The 22,772-nt window shown below is 38.0% G+C and overlaps 2 protein-coding genes across 10 annotated transcripts in view; one reads left to right on the forward strand and one right to left on the reverse strand.

Annotated features, from left to right (window-relative positions):
- Window positions 1-2,870, forward strand: part of PRKD3 (protein kinase D3) — a 76,258-nt gene extending 73,388 nt beyond the window's left edge. For all 6 annotated transcript variants that reach the window (XM_060169894.1, XM_060169896.1, XM_060169895.1 and 3 more), the window contains one exon: window positions 567-2,870. In XM_060169894.1, the coding sequence (XP_060025877.1) occupies window positions 567-740 (174 nt within the window). In that variant the 3' untranslated portion in view covers window positions 741-2,870. The remainder of the gene's footprint in view (window positions 1-566) is intronic.
- On the reverse strand, window positions 62-22,727 carry NDUFAF7 (NADH:ubiquinone oxidoreductase complex assembly factor 7). 4 transcript variants are annotated; one of them, XR_009544232.1, is made up of 12 exons: window positions 22,633-22,727; window positions 22,161-22,324; window positions 18,180-18,260; window positions 17,112-17,222; window positions 13,278-13,491; window positions 12,401-12,459; window positions 11,603-11,713; window positions 8,890-9,033; window positions 7,389-7,562; window positions 6,571-6,862; window positions 2,166-2,216; window positions 62-828 (listed from the first exon to the last, which is right to left on the reverse strand). XR_009544232.1 is itself a non-coding variant. In XM_060169900.1 (10 exons), the coding sequence occupies exons 1-10, from the start codon at window positions 22,682-22,684 to the stop codon at window positions 6,647-6,649; spliced, it is 1,326 nt and encodes a 441-aa protein (XP_060025883.1). In that variant the 5' UTR covers window positions 22,685-22,727; the 3' UTR covers window positions 6,378-6,646. The 4 variants fall into 4 exon arrangements, 2 of the variants coding, with proteins under 2 accessions (XP_060025883.1, XP_060025884.1); XR_009544233.1 differs by lacking the exon at window positions 2,166-2,216; XM_060169900.1 differs by lacking the exons at window positions 62-828; window positions 2,166-2,216 and having other exon boundaries at window positions 6,378-6,862.
- Between the last annotated feature and the right edge of the window lie 45 nt (window positions 22,728-22,772).

Here is a 22,772-nt window from a genome sequence, read left to right on the forward strand (position 1 = left end):
GGTTTTGCATTGAAGAGATCAGAGATGCCATTTAAAATGTTTGGCTTAAAAAAAAAAAATGTTTGGCTTAATTCCCCCCAAAAGCTATTGCATAGATTTGTCAAGATACCCCCAAACTTCAGAGTAAAGAGAGAAGCTTCAGAACTATTTTAAAGGGAATGAGGGGTAGAAATAACTTCAAAACAAATATTATCATATTTAGTCTCAGCAGTTATTAAATTATCCTGATAACAGATTCTAAGCACTTTCCCCTATTTTGAGAAGTAAGGTGTAGGCCTCTCCAACAAAATATTTTAGTGGTTATTATTAGCCACCTCAGAAGCCTGAGGCAATGTTTTCTTTTTTAATTTTAGAAACTAGTTCCTTCCTTCATGAGAGACTCTAAATTTGAAGAAGTATTTATCTTTAACATTGCTAACTTAAAATATTACAAATGAACTTATTGTATAACAAGTATTTAGGAGGTAGGGGTTGTCAATTTTATGACTAGGGTGCTGAGCAAAAAAAAAAAAAGAAGGTTGACAGTATTGTTTCTTTTATGGTTCATAATCTTTTTTTTTCCCTAGGACTATCAGACTTGGCTTGACCTTAGAGAATTTGAAACTCGCATTGGTGAACGTTATATTACACACGAAAGTGACGATGCCCGCTGGGAAATACATGCATATACACACAATCTTGTATACCCAAAGCACTTCATTATGGCTCCCAATCCAGATGACATGGAAGAGGATCCTTAATTATTATTGAGCTAACTTCAATAAGGAAGGATTTCATGTTATGGACTGGTATTTTGCTGCATAACTGTTGTTCTTTGTAGGTTGTCATCTGAAAGGATGCAAAGACATGAGGAAATATGATAAGGAATCAATGACACCAATACTGTAGTTCATATTGAGTAGGTACAAGAGGGGAAACTGAGTAATAAAAACACATAATGGAACCCAAGATAAAGCTTTTCATAAATTTTTACAGCATAAGCAATAACTGGTTTTTGTATTTTTCCTAATCGTTCATTTTAGTACAATAGTGGCACTTAATTTATCTTCCCTTTCCTATTCTTAACATTTTTTTAAAAAGGAGAAAAAGGCAAGCTAGAGTCCAGTTATTGCATAGCTTGACCAAATCATACAAGAGTTACAGGTTGATTACTAAACAGATGTGCATTTATGCGGTAACTGAGAGGCTGCCAGCATGCCATTTCCTATAGACTTTATAAACATTTGTTTAACCGACCATAGAGGCATTGAGGGGTTTTTCCTAGACTCCTGGAAAGGGAGTGCTGGACTGTTTTACGTTTCTTTTTTAGGTCAGTCAAGACTCCAAAACAGTGATCCCTAACCCTTTTGGAGTTGAAATTCTGAATATGCTCTTTGGAACATGAAAATTAAGTTGTCACCTTTTGTAAGTATTGCTATGTTTCAACAGCCCCTAAGGTCATTCGGGACAACTGATGTACAAAACCAGGAGTAGGAACTGCTGGTCTCAGTGCTGAGTTGTTATGTATGTCTTCTTATAGCTCAACTCTGCTGCTAAATATTCACGTTCCCACTGACGCCATTGTGGTGCCACAATTGGATTCCAACATTTAATAGGTATAGATCTGAACTCTAACTACACAATTTATCTTTACATAGGGTTGAATAATTTGAGGAAGAAAATTAAATATATGCTAAAAGTAGGCCAGTGCAGAGTCAGTTAATGCTACAGGAAAGAATAACAGCATCCTTTTGTTCTTCCTTTAGCTTATTGGAAGGCTTTACAGATACCTGGAATGTTTTAAAACCAATTATATTTTAAGCAGTTTGAGGGAGTGGACGGGGTGGAGCATGAAACAGTTTATAAGAGTACGGCTGTATTATCAGCTGAGCAAATGAAAGAATGAAATAAGTTTTTTTTTTTTTAACACTGCAGCTTCAGCAGCCAGCTAAAGACATTTTTTTCTATCCAGATATCATATTTAAGAGGTTAGACTTTTTCATAGCTTTTTAAAAGTTACTAACAGTTTTCCCCCAAAAAAGTTAAAGATCTGGTGGGACCATTCACTTATAAAAAATCTAGGGACTTTTTGTTTTTTGATTCCTCAAAATCATTGTAAACATTTTTCCCTCCAAAAAAGAGCCAAAGATTTGGAGCCAAAAACTCTGGCTCCGTTCTTTAATTACCTGTATTGGCCTCAGCAGGTGACAATCTGTCTGAGCCTTGAGTTCCTCAATCTATAAAATAAAGATTATAATTCTTGCCTGTACCTTTCTCACAGTGTTGTTGTGAAGATCAGATGTTGATAAGCTAAAAGTTATAAATGTGTTAACTGTCACTGCCCACAGAATTTGAGGTAGCAAAGGAAAAGAATGTTCTTCTTGTGAACAGACTAAGACTGAGAGGGCCCTTAGAGATCCTGAAGCTACTGCCTTATCTAGGACTAAAAATATCCTTGAGAGAATGGAAGGAAACACACAGGGCTCCTCTTTTCTGAGCTCTTTATGTGTTTTACTCTCACAACAGCCATGAGGTAAGTGCACGTGAACTCTCTCTCACAGATAAGGAAACTGAGGCACAGGGAAATTAAGTAACTAGCTGCTGAAGGTCACAGTTCGGATGTGGGTTTGAACCCAGGCAGTGTGGCTCCAGAGTCCGTCCTACCCCCCTAACATTTTACTGTGCCGCCTACCCCTAAGTATCTCCAGCAGACACTCCACAGTGTCTCAGTATTTCATTGTCAAATAGGAGTTTAAAAAATTAAACCAGATTAATTTTGCAAAACCTTTGGAAAGTGTATTTTCCCTGTGATAGAGGATAACTTCCCCAAATTTCTCTAAAGTAAGTGTTTATATCAGTGTGCTAAAATGAAGTAATTCTGAGTCACTAGGCACCCTATTGTGGTTTTACTGCGTAAAATGATAATTAACTGGAATGACGTTTGTTTGCTATACTTATATAATCAAACTTTACAAGCCATGGAATTAATTGCACTCTTTTTGTTTCTGTTGAATGCCTAAGAAGTTTTCTAAAAAAAAAAAAATGTAAAGGCACTGTCAGAGAATTTGGAGTTGAGTAATTTCTCCAGTTACTGTATAACCTGCATAACCTTTTTTTGTCTTGAAGTCATTGTGTTTGTATAAGAAATAATTGTTAGAAACATTTGATAATGTACAAAGTAGTCTATAATGACACTGTTTAGTACCTTTTTATTTTTTATTACATCCCACTTTTTGTAAATATCCTCAAAGAAGCTTGATAATAAAATGTATTTCCATATCACCATACTTTTCCATGTGAAAACCTGAGCCTATCTCTAGTGGAGGTATCCAAAGAATATTTTATTTGGTTGTGTTCTTTTCCCAGGCTTTGGTAATAGAACTGTTTTGGAAATAGTATTTGTAAATGAAACCAATGCTATATTTAAGAACACAGATTTTTTTTTTTAAATCTGACTAAAATAACAACTCATTATTACAATTTTATACAAAATTTGAGGTAATAACCTCAAGGTCTCACTTCTTGGAATGAAAGTTTGGAATAATTTTAGGTTTTTCAGAAACTACCATCAAATATTCCACTACTGCAACTGCCAAAAGACTTAAGTTAAATACCTAATACCAAAGTACATGTATAGGTGTCAAGAAGCATTGCCTCTTTCCCCTTAATCATAAAAACTATTAAATAATTGGGAAGGGCCAACTATGGGCATTTTAATCTTCTAAAAATTCTCCAACCGAGTCTTTAAGGGTGGCTAGGAATGGCCCAAAGTTGAGCAGCATCTGAAAAATAAGGCCTCCATCTTCCTTTAATTTAGCATGAGATAGAGAATGCTAGTCCTGTTCTCAGTGAAGCCAAAGAAGCAATAAGAAACAACCATTCATCACTCTGCCAGTGAATTTCCAATGTAGTTAAGCTATAAATTCAAAATATATAGCTAGTATTTTCTTTAATTTCACAAATTTGTGTTGCTTATATAACAGTTCTTCAGAAAGTCCATATGTCTATTAATAAAAGTTTTTTGAACCAAAAAATGAGAACTTATAGAACTAAATCTTGACAATTATCTGAAAATAAGAGAGAATTAACTCAATTTAGAAAATTATTCCTCCTAAGCAGTCTGGATTTATTCTAAGTCATATTTTAAGTACCTGTTAGGTTTACTGGTATTACTGTGACTTTAAAAATTTTTTTAATCTAATTTTAATTATAAAATTCACAGAAGAATATGGTAAAAAATTCAAATACCAAAAAGGAGGACAAATAAAAAAAAGTAAGTCTTTTCCCACCCCTCAAACCAGACTGGGAAATTTAATAGTGATTATTGAAGTTCATAGCAATATAAGGCCTACCTCAAGAAAGAAGAAAAATTTCAAATAACCTAACCTACTGTCTAAAGGAATTAGAAAAAGAAGAACAAAGCCCAAAGTTAGTAGATGGAAGGAAATAATAATTATAAGAGAGGAAATAAAATAGAGACCAAAAAACAACAGAAAACATCAATGAAACCAAGAGCTGGCTTTTTGAAAAGATAAATAAAATTGATAAACCTTTTTGCAAAATTGATAAACCTTTAGCCAGGCTCATTGAGAAAAAAGAGAGGACCCAAATAAACAAAATAAGAAAGAGGAGAAACAACAGCGGTACTACTGAGATACAAAAAAAAAAAATCATAAGAGAATACTACAAACAATTATATGCCAACAAAGTGGACAACCTAGAAGAAATGGAAAAATTTCTAGAAACATACAACCTGCCAAGACTCAGTTAAGAAACAGACAATCTGAACAGTTCAGACCAGTCATTAGTAGTGAAATTGAATTTGTAATTAATAAAAAACCTCCCAGCAAACCAAAGTTCAGGCTTCACAGGGGAATTCTAAACATACTAAGAAAAGCTAATACCTATCCTTCTCAAACTATTCCAAAAACTGAAGAGAATGGAATGCTCCCAAATTCATTCTACAAGACCACCATTATTATCCTAGTACCAAAACCAGATAAGGACTCTACAAAAGAAGAAAATTACAGTCCAGTATCTTTGATGAATATAGATGCAAAAAATCCTCATAAGTTAGCAAACTGAATCCAACAATATATTAAAAGGATCACACACCATGATCAAGTGGGATGTATTCCAGGAACACAAGGATAGTTCAATATTTGCAAATCAATCTGTGACCCACTACATTAACAAAAGGATAAAAATCATATGATCATCTCAAAAGAGAAGGAGCATCTGACAAAATTTAACATTCATGATAAAAACTCTCAACAAAGTTGATATAGAGGGAACATATCTCAACATAATAAAGGCCACTTAACCACACTCAATAGGGAAAAGCTGAAAATCTTCCCTCTAAAATCCAAATTGGAAGGGAAAAAATAAAATTGTCTCTATTTGCAGATGACATGATACTGTACATAGAAAACCCTAAAGTCTCCACCAAAAAACTGTTAGAACTAACGAATCCAGTAAACTTGCAGGATACAAGATTAATACACAGAAATCTGTTGCTTTTCTATACACAAATGATGAACTATCAGAGAAAGCCAGAAAACAATCCCATTTAAAATCGGCATCAAAAAGAATAAAATATCTAGGAATAAATAACCAAGAAGGTGGAAGACCTATACTCTGACAGCTATAAAACACTGAAGAAGGAATCTGAAAATGATACAAAGAAATGGAAATATATCCTATGTTCTTGGATTGGAAGAATTAATATTGTTAAAATGTCAATACTACCCAAAAGCAATCCACAGATTTAATGCAATCCCCGTCAAAATACCCATGACATTTTTCACACAACTAGAACAAATAATCCTAAAATTAATGTGGAACCACAAAAGACTCAAATTCCCAAAGCAATCTTGAGAAAAAAGAACAACGCTGATGGTATCATGCTCTCTGACTTCAGACCTTACTACAAAGCTACAGTTATCAAAACAGCATATTGGCACAAAAACAGACACACAGATCAATGGAACAGAACAGAGAGCCCAGAAATAAACTCACGCACCTATGGTCAATTAATCTACAACAAAGGAGGAAACAATATACAATGGAGAAGACAGTCCCTTTAATAACTAGTGATTATTGGGCATCCTTTCCTTACTTTTTATATAAAAGTAAGTATCACTGAACAGAAAACAACCAGTCCGCATTTAGTGTTTTAATTGCTGTGAAATTACTTCTAAGCATTTCTTTAAATGTAGCTTTTCTCCAACAAAAATGGAATCATAACTACAAAACATTTTGCACCGTACTTTTTCATTAGCAATCTATGTCAGAACATACTACTCTACCTCATTTTAAAAATATATGGATAGTTCTATTTAATCAGTCCCCTGTGAATGGCCAGTTGTTTCCAGTTATAAAACCAATCAGAATTCATGTTTACATTTTAAAATAAAAATACAGCAACGAGCTTTATTAATTAGAGGAAACCCAATAATAAGTTTCATTAAATTGAGAACACACATTTGTACCAAGAATCAAACACAATCTTAAAAGATCAATTTTCAGTTGTACTGTATGGGCTATTTTTATTGGCTGTGAAGAGATAAAATATTTTAATACTTATTTTACCTGTGATATATAAAATGTGTTCCCTTTAGTCTAGTTTCTTAGGCCAACTTGGGAGTAGAAAGTCCAAACTGAAATATCACCGCCAAGCAAGTTCACCAAACCCAGCTACAGGTGATGGAGAGGGTTTTGACTGACATGCATTCATCTGATGATTTCTACCATGAAGTCTCTGATGAGGTATCAAGGCAAAAAAGTTAAATCTTTCTCCCATCTTCGTAGGATTCATTAACATATCATAGCCCTGAAGTAACTGCTGCCTCAGTGATGGCTCATCTGATTTATCTAAAAGAACCTGAAAAGAAAAAGATTTCTTAGTGAAAATAACCAGGAGAAAGGATTCCTAGTTATTTGCAGCAGTACTAATGACTATTAGCTATTCAATAAAACAGTGCTTAAAATGTAATTTCTGATCATCTACCTTAGAATCATGGTGTGTTTATTAAAGACACAGGTTGCTGTGACCCAAACCTATGGATTTGTATGTTTAGCAAATATTCCCAGGTGGTTTGATCTACACTGAAGGGTTAAGATGTCTTCAAAACAGTTGTAAAATTCGTACTCATACAGGCAGTCAGGTTTTCTTAACAAACGTGATTATTTGCAAGTCTTCATTTTACCTCAGGAGAGATGCATGGAACTTACCAGGCTGCTCCACCCCCAGGCTGTCTGGTTACACTGAACCCTATACTACTGAAAAGACTGGAATACCAAGGATCTGACTAACAACAAGAGCATTAAGGCCAAGTGAACTTAAAATATTTATTGAAATAGTATGAAATTAAAATATTTAATAACAGTGAAATAACATAAATCATTACCTTCAGCCGGACATCAATGCCCATATTTCTTAAAAATGTCTGCTGTTTTATTGGACCCAGAGAAGCTACTTTCCCCTGGGACATTCTGCGCAAGTAACTGAAGTCCACGTCAGCTGTGAGGTCTGCTGTTCCCGGGGCAATTAAGACATCATGAAGCCTGTGGCCACAAAACCCCTTGAACATAATTTTTTGAACGATGAGTTTTTGTACCTTTATGGTTATCATTATCAAGATTAAAGAAATGCTACCATTTTAGTACATTTTACATAACAACTGTTAAAAAGGAAAATATAGCCAATATCAGTGGTTTACAAACTCTTACCAAATAGCACGCTTTCTTCAAATGAGATGCTATGTGGAAAACCCACTATAAAGTGCTATGTTATAGTGCCTGAAGATGCTGCCTTTGACAGTTGTTTAAAATTTTCATTAATGCCCATGGTGATGAAGTATAAGAGAGAATTCTCCAGATGAATTCAGGTTACCAGAACCTAGATGGTGTTTTACAAAGTGTATCCATCAACTATATGCATCAGAATCACCTGAGAGCAAAGTGACTATACTCCAATAAAAATTATTTTAAAAAAAATCACCTGAGAACATGTTACTGGACTCTACCCAGACCCAGCAAATCAGAATCCTGGAGATAAGCCTAGAGGATCAGTGCTTAAAGAAAAAAAAACTCTCCAGGTTTTTTCTTTAAAAGAACAAAGTTAGAAACTGAGAAACACCGATCTAGAAAATGACTTAATAACATCTAGTTAAATGTATTTCAGTATACTTTAATTAAAGTATATTGAACAGAATTGATCATATTCCAAGACAGTGGTCCCCAACCTTTTTGGCACCAGGGACCGCTTTCGTGGAAGACAATTTTGGGGATGGTTCATGTGGTAATGGGAGCGACAGGGAGCAGCAGATGAGGCTTCGCTCACTGGCCTGCTGCTCACCTCCTGCTGTGCGGCCCGGTTCCTGACAGGCCGAGGACCACTAATGGTCTGAGGCCCAGGGGTTGGGGACCCCTGTTCCAAAAGCGTAAGAAAGGATGTTTAGGAAGGATAAAACAATACATCTGGAAAGGAAAAAACATGTTGAAAATATGACAGAAAAGGTTTGATTACAGTAGCTAGATCAAATCTATAAAAAGTAACAATGTTTTTTTAAATGAAGGAGGGGAAATTTTTAAGAACTTTTAAGAAAATCTTTCAATTTGAATTATTCAGGTGCTTACTAGGATCTATGCAAACCTAGGTTCTGCAACTTAAGGAATAATGCGGACAATCCAGACCCTGTTCAAAGGAGAGGTGGACAGTAAGATACAGGGTTAAGGGTAATTATAATAACATGGATTAATTATAAAATAATGTAATACAACAGTGCTAAGCACTGTAGAAACCAAAATAAGATAAAGATCTTCAGTGAGCTTCAAACCTAACAAATGACAGCTGTAAGTAAACTACCAGTTAAATTCTGATAAATCATGTGACTGAATTATACATACTCTGAAGGTATCTGTCTTAGTTCCATCATGACCATAATCAGCAATCAGGGCAGCACCTCCAGTTTCTGAAATGCGTTGAGAAAGTTCCTGAATAATAACACCAGCATCAGGACACACTTCCACGTGATCCCTTGTTTCATCACACTAGTAAGAGAACAGTTGAATCAAAATACATCATTCAAAAAACCTGTTTCCTTAGGGTTTTTCTACAATGAGCATTTCTTAGTTACAATAAAAATGAATTCCTTCTCAGGGCTTCCCTGGTGGGCCAGTGGTTGGAACACTACGCTTCCACTGCAGGGGGCGCATGTTCAGTCCCTGGTCAAGGACTAAAGTCCCGCATGTAGCACAGCCAAAAAAATTAAAAAAAAACAAAACAAAATTTTTTTAAATAAAAAAATAAATTCCTTCTCAATATGAATATGTTGTCTACACTCAACTTTTCACATGACATCCCTTCTATTATACAGAACTCCTTGGTTCTCTGATATACATTCAGTTTACAAAGATATTTTAATTTTAATGCCTTTTATAGAAGGGCATATGCCCCGTCAACCCTCCAGATGGCTAAGAACATTATCATTTTATTTATGGTGATTTTACTTCTGTATCGTAATTCATATAAATATATTCCACTGGGTTGAAAGCATGGAAAAGGAATTTTTGTCTGCCTAGAACAGTGTCTGACACATAGAGACACTGAAAAGTTGTGCTGGCGGAACAAATGGTATAAATCCAATATAACAAAACAGACCCTATTAAAGCAAGTATATCTGCCTTCTTAAGCGGGAAAAGGTACCTCAACGATATGCTCTATATCTAGTAATACCAGCTTATAAACTAGTGTCAATGTACCTGAAGCCCTAATTTCCCAAGATGTTCAACTAAGGGTCCTCAAGAAGTACATACTAGCTTAAAACGTGTATTGACAATAAATAGTAATTCTTACCAACTGGACTAGCAGATACGAAATTTCACTAATTCCTATGATAATGAAAAAATTTTTTCCCTCATTGTGTAAACGTACATTAACTGTTGCTCCCTCCTAACACCTAGTACAAGTGAAGTACTGACCTGCTCTGATGTCTCTGCCTATAATGGCACAGGTCTAAGAGGTACACAGTCAGGCAGACTCAGCCCTTGAGTCTCACCTCATCTACAGCTTACTAGAGACAAGTTACTTAACCTTTCACAGTCTATTTCATATACTAGGCTTATTGTGAGAATTAAATGAAATAATAAACCACTAAGCCTCCAGTGCTATTAAATAAATTACTGTGGTTTGACTATATAAACCATGGGGTCAGCTGCTTCAGGCATAAAGTGACACGACTCAGCGTTCCATGCTGACATTCTTAATATCCTAGACTGCTCTTCAAGACAAGAGATTCCATTACCATTTGCTCCATCCAAATGAGAGGGAAATCATCACTCCCTTTCTCATAAGTGTACACTATTCAAGTGAAGACCTAAAAAAAATGAACTCCCGGGGGGTTAGCTCTCAGGAGCTTTATGAATTTGTTTCTCACTCAGGTAAATTAGCCAGACGATGAAAAAGTAGAAATGCTCACAAGCACTTAGGCTGACATTTTAAACTTAAGCTTTGCAATGAAAACGTAATTCATAGGTTTACGTTTAAAAGCTCTTCTGCTTTTAAAATCGATAACTTCTAAGGCAGAAATTCTTAGTTATGGTCCAGAAAGTAGAAATCATCTTTTTCTGAGCTCGAAAAAAAGGGAATAAAACAGGCAATCTAAAGCTGGAACATTCCTGAGAAGTACAGGTGTTTTGAACGTTTAAACTCAAACCGAAGATACACAGGCTCTTGCAATTATTCCTTGAGGACAATAGAAAGAAGGAGTAATCAAATTTTAATTTGGGTGGAAGCATGAGAAAAAAGGCATGCTCTAACAGTAGCCCAAAGAGAGTGATAATACAACTTACCTAATAATAGTTTTGAGAATTAAATGAGAAAATAGAGTAACAGGGGCTTCCCTGGTGGTGCAGTGGTTAAGAATCCACCTGCCAATGCAGGGGACACGGGTTCGAGCCCGGGTCTGGGAAGATCCCACATGCCGCGGAGCAACTAAGCCTGTGTGCCACAACTACTGAGCCTGTGCTCTACAGCCCACGAGCCACAACTACTGAGCCTGCACTCTAGAGCCCACGAGCCACAAATACTGAGCTTGCATGCCACAACTACTGAAGCCCGCGCACCTAGAGCCTGTGCTCTGCAACAAGAGAAGCCACCGCAATGAGAAGCCTGTGCACCGCAACAAAGAGGAGCCCCCATTCGCTGCAACTAGAGAAAGCCGGCGCACAGCAACGAAGACCCAATGCAGCCAAAAATAAATTTAAAAAAAAAGTAATACATACAAAATATTCAATAAATATTGTTACTTTACACTGTACTACATTGTTTTCACAGATACATAACTTCCTGTCAAGTAGACAATATTGTCACCATTTGATAGAGAACTGAGGTAAACAGAGACAGTCAGGGACTTGCTGAGTAAGCACTTACTTTCTTATTACATTAAGGTCACACAGCTAAGAAATGATTTGAACCCAGTCTCCTGACTCTAAATCCTGTGCGTTTTCACTATTAATAAAAAGCACCTTTCATGTTACAAGGAACTCTAAAATACTAACTCAGAAAATAAGACTGAAGATTTGGTTGGCAATAAACTTAAGAAAAAAAAATTATTCCTACTTGTATGAAGGCTTCTGCTGGGGTGGCACAAGGCGCCAAAACAAATCTCAGTTTATCAGAAACCTGTGGATCAATATCAATGAGTACTTCTCGCCATCCGTGTGGTGTTTTCTAAGCACAAAATAACACATAAAAACAAATTTTTGCAAGTTCTCAAAATTGCCTCTACCAAAATAACTTTTCTCCTCTTATCATATACAAGATAGATAACTAACATTTACAGAGCACTTTACCACTTAAATTATTTAAAGGCATTACTTCATTTCCTTTTAACAGTATGAGTAGAATGATAGATGCAAACTATTAATGCTGTTTAGATAAGAAATGGAGGAGGAAGTAAGCAACATGGAAAGTGCCCCAAAAATGGAAAACAGACTTAGGAGGACTAATCAGAAGCTTCTGCCAACAAATTACTACATAATGATATATACTCTTAACCCTACAAGTTACCAGTACATGTGCATTACCACCAAATCTTAAATCTCCTCACAGAAAGAATGAAGAAAATTTTTAATTTTTGGAATTTAAAAATAGTTGCTAAAAAATAATCCTTCATTGCACTATAGTGATTTACTATCTTACATTCTCATACATCTTTATCCCAGAAGAATTAAGAATCCTTAATATCCTAAGAATTAAGAATTCTTAATATTTCACTTTTGCCTTTCAATTATTTATATTCATCAAACTTCCAGATATAGCTAACTTCAACAATAATTAAACACCATAAATGTTTATTCTTACAACATAAGGCCCTTTGTTATTCAATTATAAATGTGACTTCTTTCCCATCAATACCTGAAACTTATGCACAGGAAGAACATCGAAAAATTCATGTGCAAGATAAAAGCTGTACTCTATTTAAAAACAGAAGAAAAAAATTAACATTTCAGCATTTTCAAGGCAATCAATTGGTTGTTTTGAACATTAACAAAAAGAAAATGCATAGTTCTTCGTAATGGAACTTGTGATGCTTCCATAATTATAATTTCCACAGAATCACCCACCTCTTCATGGCAAACCTACTGTGCAGAACATACATAGGAACAATTATTACTATTCCCATTTTCCACATAGAGGGTCAGAGAGCTGAAATATCCCAGTTATCAGTTTAATGTTTTATTCATCACCAGGCCCAAAAGAAATCAGAACTCAAATTTGTTAGCTGGAAGAGGATTTGAATTTCCTAAAATCATCCAAGACGCTTAAGGCCAGGAATGGCTGTGGTGCCTTGGCCAAGGTCAGACCACCACTTTAGGTTTGAGCTGGGGCTCGTCAATATAACATTCTCGAGGAGTGAAGGGATTCTCCTACCACCCCTTGCTTGCCTCTAGGCAAGTAAGGATGATCAAAAGATGAGATAATTAAAGTAAACTCATCTACTAACACTGCTTCCTTCGGGCCCCACTGCCTTGGGCTACTTCGTCATCAGTACTATCTGAGGGGTAGGGAAAAAATAAAAAGTACAACCGAGATCCATGTTTTGGTTTCGGTTTGCTTTGGTTTTTGCAATACCACATGAAATTATTTTCTAACACAATGCTGTTCTCCATAGGTAAGGGACTTGGCAGCCCTAACTCAATCTACTACATTGCTCTACAAGGCTGTGGTCACCCAGCACTACTGTGAGGGGTTGTGATCAAAATTCTTTCATTAATCAATGTAAAATAATTACCTTTTGGAACATCTTGCAGATCTCGGTACCAGGAAATTGGAATTCCAGACTTAGTGACACCTTTCATATATACTGGGGATCCAGCATTTCGCTCTAATAGGACCTTCTCTTCAGTCAACGTTAATGCTTGAATCTCACTTAATTTTTGGCTCACTTCTACCAGATGTATTGAAATGTCACAGTTTTTCAGCACAGATGCAAGCTGACTGAACACCTAAATATAAAAAAAAGAAGAAATCGGCAAAATCTTGTTGAGCAGATTTTAGGTTTTCTAAGCATTTACCTCAATAATTTGCTCATGTCACAGCAAAAGTAATAATTGGTTTCAGAGAACCTCACACAAGTCACTCTCCAGCAGTCTATGAGCATCATAACCTACCGGAGTTATTAAACATAGTCCATATAAGAAACAAACAGTACATAGTACACAGTACAGTTTGGTTTCCTACTGATAAAAATTAGAATTAGGACTAACAAATGAAAATAAAAGCTTTAGCATCCAATAAAAACAATGATTCAGATTAGGGAGTCTAAAAAAAGACCCAAGAAATAAAATGTATATAGCCTTGATTTTTTTTTAACTTTGAAAAAACAGATTTATTACTTATAAGACCTGAAAATTATTATACACATCACACCTGGGGCCACACAGCAAGTTCATGGGTAAAGAGCTAGGCTTGATTTTTAAAAGCTGCTATGGGGGCTTCCCTGGTGGCGCAGTGGTTGAGAATCTGCCTGCCAATGCAGGGGACACGGGTTCGAGCCCTGGTCTGAAAAGATCCCACATGCCGTGGAGCAACTAGGCCTGTGAGCCACAACTACTGAGCCTGCGCGTCTGGAGCCTGTGCTCCACAACAAGAGAGGCCGTGATAGTGAGAGGCCCACGCACCGCGATGAAAAGTGGCCCCCACTTGCCGCAACTAGAGAAAGCCCTCGCACAGAAACAAGACCCAACACAGCCAAAAATAAATAAATAAAATTAAAAAAAAAATAAAATAAAAATAGAAAGCTGCTATGAAGGGAGTATCCCAAAGAAGATCATTGGCTAGCCACTGATACAGCAAGTAGGGCCCTAGAAAGTGATGCGAAAGTCAAACTGCTGTATCTCAAGTGATTAGGCCAGCAAACCTTGGGCAGCAGGAGGCTGTAGCAACAGCTTGAAAAAAAATAAAGAAAAAAAGAAAACGTAAAAGCTGCTATGCCTACAAAATAGTCTCACCCCTGAGATGATCAGACTGTATCCACAAGAAATCAGATTTGAATGGCACTAATTACTTGACAGTTTAACTGTGAGATTCTTTCCCATTTTCAATTTCTTCTTAGCCACACACATTTTTTTGCTACTGTAAACATGAGGAAAAAAAGGAATATACTAATGTTTTATCAATATCTTAATGCTAAAAATTCAATGCTAATTGCATAAAGTACATCAATATATTTCTCATTTGAATTTAATACTGGTGATTTGCCTCCTACTTTTGAGACATGAATATGCAGGTACAGACTGATTAGGACAAGGTGACTTTTCCAAATTTAGTTTTGAGATGAAACTATACATAGAAAAACTTCTCCCCAAGAGAAAAATCCTTCAGAAATATGATCAAAAATAAAGTCTGTAACTACACCTTTGGCTATTTTCTTTACATTCCTTTAAATTCTTTGTTTTTTTAAGAGTTCTCAGGACTTGATCTAGGGAAGCATCCTTTAGACATTTTAAGAGCTGTGGGTATAGTTTGGTGCATATAGTTTGGAGCACGGAATTCAAGGTAGAGCACAGAAACAAGTCTGGTTGTGAACATCTTGTACTGATAAGAGGGTAGCTGCCAAAGATGTTTCCGCAGGGGAATGATAAAGCCAAGCATTTTCTTTCCAAAAGACAAGCATAAAGAATGGATTATGGGGGACAGGGATTAGGAATTTGGGATTAACAAATAAACACTACCATATATAAAATAAACAACAAGGACCTACTGTATAGCTCAAGGAACTATATTCAATATCTTATAATAACCTATAATGGAAAGTAATCTGAAAATATATATATAATCACTTTGCTGTACACCTGAAACACTGTAAATCAACTATACTTCAATTAAAAAAAATTTTTTTAAGAAAAAAGAGCTTTGGGCTTAATTTTTAAAATTCTTGAAACAAAATATTGTTTGAGGATCTTATTAAATATTTTATATTCAAATGACTCTGCCAATTTAAAAAGATACAAAATAGAGCCCTGGAAACATAAATCAGTGGGTTACCCCCACCACCAAAAACATACAATATAATAAGGATTCTTATTTGTCAGATACTTGTAAATTTTCTTTGAAAAAAAAATCCTTCAATTCTTAATTTCAAGCAGAAATCATATAGCATCAAGAAATTTAAATTTCTTCTTTCTTTTTTTTTTTTTTGCAGTACGCGGGCCTTTCACTGCTGTGGCCTCTCCCGTTGCGCAGCACAGGCTCCGGACGCACAGGCTCAGCGGCCATGGCTCACGGGCCCAGCCACTCCGCAGCATGTGGGATCTTCCCAGACCAGGGCACGAACCCACAACCCGTGCATCGGCAGGCAGACTCTCGACCACTGCGCCACCTGGGAAGCCCAAGAAATTTAAATTTCTTTAAATTGAATATGCATTTTTTTACACTGATTTGTCAGGTACACACAAAATAAACTCACAATTTATTTTGGAACATACAATGTAAGTAACTTTGATGTTAGTAGAATATGCCCCGTAGCTATTCATAGGGGTTGTACCAAAATATACTTACAAGCAGTACATGAGAGTTCCCCTTGCTCCCCATCCTCACCAACCAAGGTCTGACAACCTTGGTGTTGTCAGACTTTCTAATTTTGAGGGTACAGGGGTTACTCACTGTGATTTTAATTTTCATTTCCCTGACTACCAATGAGTCTGAGCATCTTTTTGTTTTCATTAGCCACATGGATTTCCTCTTTTATGACAGGCCTGTTCACATCTTTGGCGTGACTTTTCTGAGTTATCTGTCACCTTCTTACGGATTTAAAGGAGATCTTCGGGGCTTCCCTGGTGGCGCAGTGGTTGGGAATCTGCCTGCCAATGCAGGGGACACAGGTTCAAGCCCTAGTCCAGGAAAATCCCACATGCCGCAGAGCAACTAAGCCCATGGGCCACAACTACTGAGCCTGCGAGCCTAGAGCCCGTGCTCCGCAACAAGAGAAGCCACCGCAATGAGAAGCCCTCGCACCACAACAAAGAGTAGCCCCAGCTCGCCGCAACTAGAGAAAGCGTGCACAGCAACAGAAGACCCAACGCAGCCAAAATATAAAAAATAAATTAATTAATTAAATAAATCTATAAAAGAAAAAAGTTCTTTATGTATTCTAACTACCAGTTCTTTGTTAGTTATATGTGTTACAAATAACTCCTCCCACTTTGTTTTGTCTTGTCACTTTCTTTATGGTGTCTTTGAAGAACAAAATGTTCCTAGTTTCTTTAAAGAACAAAAAAGTTCTTAATTTTAATGTATTTGAAGTTATTAATCTTTTCCTTTATGGCTTCTGCTTTTTATATAATGTAAAAAACTCCCTACTCAGAAGATGAATATATTCTCCCATAATATCTTCTAAATGTTTTATACTTTTAGCTTTTACATTCTCCCCTCACCCCCATTTTTTAAGATTAGAAACATAACAAGTAATGATTCATTATATTATTTTGACATTACATTTTAGCTGAGAAATATGAGATTAAGGAGATAAGACTGAAAACCAAGGAAATCAACAAAGTTTTCAAACTCAGTCAAAAGTAACAAGGGTCAGGTACGTGAGACTTTAAGACATTCTTTTATTACTTACCCTCAAAATATCTCCCAAGAGGGTACCCCTGCCTGGGCCCAGTTCCACCAGTTGGAAAGCTGCATTTTTTCCAGTGGCTATCCATTCACTGATTAACCATATCCCTAGGAGCTGTGACAAGGAAAGAACTACATTCAAGCATTATAAAGCATAAAAGTATACCACAATATAAAACTCTATGTAAATAGACTTTACACAGGAAGGCAAAATGTTTCCTAACAACCATACACGTTATTTAACATGTTAATATATGTATACGCACACAGGAACTTCACTGGGACTACAGTACAACACACACCACTTAGGAAGCTTAATAACAGAAGAAAACACCTAGTTAAAAGGCAGCCTCTACTATAAAAGGTCCCATGACACAGATAAGAGGATATCACTTACTGAAAGGTACTAGTATTTGAAAGTAAACAGACATATATGATTCTGCCATTTCTTCATATTCATGTAATTTCAATAATTACATGGCTTTAAGTCATAATATTTTTTAATGCCTAGATTTTTCTTCCTTTTGTGTACTATTTTCTATTTCTAAAGTGATCAAAGGTTATATATGGAAATAAATGAACTAGAATTCCTGAAAAGAATTCAAAGTTCTTAAGGAGACTTCTACTGTAAATACAGGTAAATAAGGGGTATAGGCTATAGAGTGCATTTTGATTCCACTAATTCCTCAGTATTTTTTATCTTTTCTCTCTTCCTTCTTGAGGGAACTCTCAACCTTCTTCTTCACCTTGCCTGTTGTCTCTCTTTGTCTTTCCATTCTCATTTTTTCATCTGGTTCTCCTCTTTTCCAACACCTTTTCTTCCATTTCTTTTCTTTTTCTTTCCTTCTGGCCTTTGTATCTCTACATTTCCTTTTCTACAGTAAGGTATAAACCTTTCAAATGTCCTTGATACCTCTATTACTCTCTATTCCTTCAGTATATAAACCACTAAAAAATTAAAACTCGATGAATCACCGAAAACAAAGCTGTAAAACACTACTGTAGAATACTACGTGATCTACTCTCAAATGTTTGATAATTAGTTTCTTCTAGAGTTTACGTTGGCTATTACCTCCCCAAAGATCTGACTTATTTCAGGTGAAGTAATGAAATCTCCTTTTTCTCCTAGCATGTCACGGTTCACATAATAGCCCTAAGTAAAAAGAAAAAATAGAGAAAACAAATTAATTTTCAAATAAGCTTTTTAAAACACCCCTCCAAAATCTCACATAATGTATACAATGAGATAAACAAGTTATTTCATAAGAAAGTTCTCTCTTCTAAATAAGCAAAATAAACAGCGTCTTTATGTAAATTTTACAAAGTAACAGTCATTTTGCAGAACTGGTAGAAAAACAATCACTCCTTGACTACAAAGGCAGAAGCCAAGCAGGGCCCCTCTCCACACTGCACAGCTGCCCTCCCTCTCCTGCCTCCACACGAAGACCCTGGCTGCCCTGCAAGCCCCTCGCCCAACCTCTCCCACTGTGTTTCAAATCAGCCCTGCCTGCTCTTGAGGCTGCTTCTTGACCTGGGTGCTGGTGACACGGGAGTGTTCACTTTGTCAAAATTCATCAAGCTGGGGCTTCCCTGGTGGCGCAGTGGTTGAGAGTCCACCTGCCGATGCAGGGGACACGGGTTCGTGCCCCGGTCCGGGAAGATCCCCCATGCCGCAGAGCGGCTGGGCCCGTGAGCCATGGCCGCTGAGCCTGTGCATCCGGAGCCTGTGCTCCACAACAGGACAGGCCACAACAGTGAGAGGTCCGCGTACCGCAAAAAAAAAAAAAAAATTCATCAAGCTGTATAAATGTGATTTTGCATTTTTCTATGTGAATGTTATATCTCAATAAAAAGTTGATTTTTTTGTTTGTTTTTGTTTTGTTTTGTTTTTAATTTGCCCTGCCTGGCCATACATCCTTGCCATCGCAAATGTTCTCCTTTCTCCTCTCCCATCTCTCCCTGGCAATCTTCTACTCAGTAAGACTGAATCTGCTCAAATGCCATCTTCTCTGACCTCCTCCTCCAGCCCTCCAACCTCAGGCAAAACCGCATGCCTCCTTTTCTAAACTTATTTCTTTATATATCTAAATTTTTCACCAGAAGGATTAGTCATTTGGAGGACAGGACTATGTCTTATTTACCTTCATATACCAAGTTTTAGCGTAGTGTCTAGCCTTCAAGAAACACTCAAGAATTGTTTAAAATTTCCCTATGCCCTTCAAGCCCCTTCTTCTACCAGCTTACTCTCAGCAGGTGACCTGGGCTCTGGCCCACACAGGAATTAAAGAATGTTATTAAATAGACTTCCTCAGGTTCCTGACCCCATCCAGCCTCCACTGTTCCCATTCTGTCCTTGGGACTCAAAGTCTGAAACACCTACACCTTCTGCTCTTTTCCAAACTTAACCCTGTTCTCTGGCTCAATCACCATTCCTCACATAGCCCCCATGGGCCAGGATCTTTCTATCACAGCTTTCTCTTACAGCTTCAACTTTTCTCCCTCAGCATTAGAAATTTAATTAAGTCACTTCCATCTTTAAAAAAATTTTTTTCACTCCATACAGCATCTCCCCTCTAGCCTTTCTCTTTCCCTTCATAAGGAAGTATTTCAGGGGTGGGGTGTGTGTCTGTGTGTCTGTGTGTGTGTGAGAAACAAACCACTCTGGCAGTCTAATGAACACTACAGACCCTTCATAGAATGTTTTTAAATGCACAGGACTTAAAACACACAGGACTAAATATGAAATCAACTGAAAAATACTTACCAGGCTTCCCTGGTGGTGCTGTGGTTAAGAATCTGCCTGCCAACACAGGGGACACGGGTTTGAGCCCTTGTCTGGGAAGATCCCACATGCCGCAGAGCAACTATGTCCGCGAGCCACAACTACTGAAGCCTGCGTGCCTAGAGCCCGTGCTCCACAACAAGAGAAGCCACCGCAATGAGAAGCCCGCACACTGCAACAAAGAGTAGCCCCCGCTCGCCGCAACTAGAGAAAGCCCGCGCGCAGCAACGAAGACCCAACACAGCCAAAACTAAATAAATAAATTTATAAAAAAAGAAATATACTTATCAAATATTTTAAAAATAAATTTGTGATATAGTAATATATATACACCTTTATAAGTGTATTAGAAAGCAAAATTGAGCTGAAGTTCTAATAAATAATGAAGTTTTGAAGTACAGAGAAGTACAATAGTATTTTGAAATATCATGATCACTCTGTTGTGATATGACAACGTCAGTGATTTCCACTGACGCTAAAATCACAGAATATTGCTGATGGTACTGGTTGTTGCCTATGTTCATAATCAGAGAAACACTAAACTTCAGTTAGAGGTTAATGAAAATAAAAGTGTAATTTTTATTCCCATCCACGTCTACAAACCCCCTGATTTCTATTCAAGGATCCCTAGGTTAAGAACCTCTACTTTACATTTGAGTTACCTCAAGGCTTACTCCTGAAAAACCTTCTCTTCTCTAAGTATACTCTCACTGGTTCCTTTTTATTTTAACGTCATCTATATACTGATGATGACCAAATTTATATATGCATGCCCAATCTTTCTCACGAACTCCAGACTCTTATGGCCAACAGCTCACTTACTATCTCCACCTGATGTCACTGCCAACACAATGTACATGAATGCACCTCCTAAAGGTTTCCCATTGCACTAACACAAAAATCTAAATTTCATGAAAGCACTGCATGAACTGGCTCCTCTCCAAACTCATCTCATACTACTTTCCTCACCATCAAACCCTCCCACCCGCCAGTCACTGCCCTGCAGCCACACTGGTGCCCTTCTCTTCTCTGTGTACCAAAGCATTTCCCAGCTTAAAAACCTTGTGTTTCTGGATCCTCTGCTGGGAACCCACTTCTCCCAGACTTTTGCCAGGCTGGCCCATCCCCATCCTTCAAGCCTCAGCTCAAATGTACTGGCCCTCTCTGACCACCTACCTAAGGAACTTCTACAATCCCTATTCCCACCACAGTATTTGCTTTCAATCCCTATTAACCCAGTTTTGTTTGTTTGTTTTTTCCTCCCTCAGAAGCACTTACAACAATCCACAATGATCCTGTTTAATTATTTGTTTCCTTGTTTATGGTTCATTATCTCACTAGAACATAAGTGCTATGCTCCACTGTCCACTGCAGTATTCCCAGAGCCTGAGACAGTGCCTGGCACATATGGCGCCTCAATAAATGGATAAATGATGAGTGGACCTCAACTCTAACCCAGAAATGTTTGTTTTAAAACTTCTCCTTATCTGAACTTTTGGTACATTGTAACACTGCATACAGGCATTAAAGGATCTCTTCCATTACTAAACCTCTGGACCCTGAGTCACTCTACTATATCCAACAGCAAAAGGCCAAATGAATCCAAGCATTCCACAGATCTCATATTTCAACCCAACCAAAAGGTGAAACATTCTAAAATAAAAGGACCACAGGCTTTCACCAAGTGACTTTGCAGAGCAGACAAGGAAATGAAGGTCAAAAACCTGTGACAATGCCTAATGCTAGAACGTAAACGCCCAGACCTTCCATTCTCAATGGAATACTCTTCCAGTGCCTGCTGATGCCATCCCAACAGAGCTTTCCAGGCACTAAATTCGTATTTCCTGTTGCCTATTGGACATTTCCACCTGAGTCCCACAAACACTTCAAATTCAAAGAGTTCGGACTGAACTCTTTCCTACCTCTACCTCCTCCTGAACTCACTTCTTCCTGAAAAATGACTCCAGTATCTACCATAAACCCAGGCAGGGAAGTCATCATTCCTTCATCTCATAAATCCAATCGGTTACATCGTCCCCTGAACATCTTTGTAACTTGTCCTCTCTTTAAAGCCACTGCCGCTGACTTGACCCAGCCCTGACCAACTGTCAGATTTATTTATGTGTCCCCAGGTCTTCGAGCGTGGCTCTTCCCCTGGAAGGCAACTGCCAGGGCTGAGGACCTTCGGGGTCCTCTCTGAGCATATCCTCCTGGTTCACACCTCGCAGCGCAGCTAGAGCGGGCCTGGTCCCCGGGCTCCCCGACCCATACCTTGGCTGGGTTGGTCAAGACCTCCTTCATGTACTCGGCCACGGTGATGGGACCAGTAGACTTGATTTTGTACATAAGATGCCGCAGCATAGGGGTCACCGGGTTGTTTTCTGCCGGCTCATTCCCGGAGCTGAAGTACTTTCCTCTCCAAAGACAAGTAAAGACTGTAGAAAACACACATTAAACGGCATTCATTAGAAACCTTAGTACTGGCATCTGCACAGCAGCCGGAGTGATTTCAAAGCGGCTTCGTCAACCCTTCACCTCGGCCAAAGCCAGGAAAGCGGTCTCGGGCCCTCAGCACGCCCAAAGGGCGCAGCAGGCACGCGCTTGGCCCACGACCACACAGCCGTCTCGTGTCTGACGCTGTACTCCAGGCTGCAGCCCAGAGCGCCCCGGAGCCCCCTCAACTGGAGAAGGCGCCCCGGGCGGTTTTCGCGGCAACGGGGGCTCGGGCACCGCAATTGCTTACCTGCGCGCACGGCGCACAGCCGCCCAGCGCCTGCCGCAGCCAAGACGCTCATCCCAGACTCCGCACGCAGCTGCGAGCCGCCCGTAGGTGCGGAGTGCTCCTATTTCCGGGGGAGGACACGCCCCCTGCAGGAAGTACGT

The sequence above is a fragment of the Lagenorhynchus albirostris genome, chromosome 13, assembly GCF_949774975.1.
Source record: "Lagenorhynchus albirostris chromosome 13, mLagAlb1.1, whole genome shotgun sequence".
Taxonomy (NCBI): domain Eukaryota; kingdom Metazoa; phylum Chordata; class Mammalia; order Artiodactyla; family Delphinidae; genus Lagenorhynchus; species Lagenorhynchus albirostris.

What these genes read in the sequence shown, in the direction of transcription:
- NDUFAF7 (XM_060169900.1), bottom strand. Translation starts at nt 22,684, where the DNA reads ATGAGCGTCTTGGCTGCGGCAGGCGCTGGGCGGCTGTGCGCCGTGCGC. An exon ending in CAGCAGAAGCCTTCATACAA is followed by an intron (nt 9,034 to 11,602) that starts GTAGGAATAATT and finishes TTCTCTTACTAG; the next exon opens with TGTGATGAAACAAGGGATCA. An exon ending in CTAAGACAGATACCTTCAGA is followed by an intron (nt 7,563 to 8,889) that starts GTATGTATAATT and finishes ATTATGTTCAAG; the next exon opens with GGGTTTTGTGGCCACAGGCT.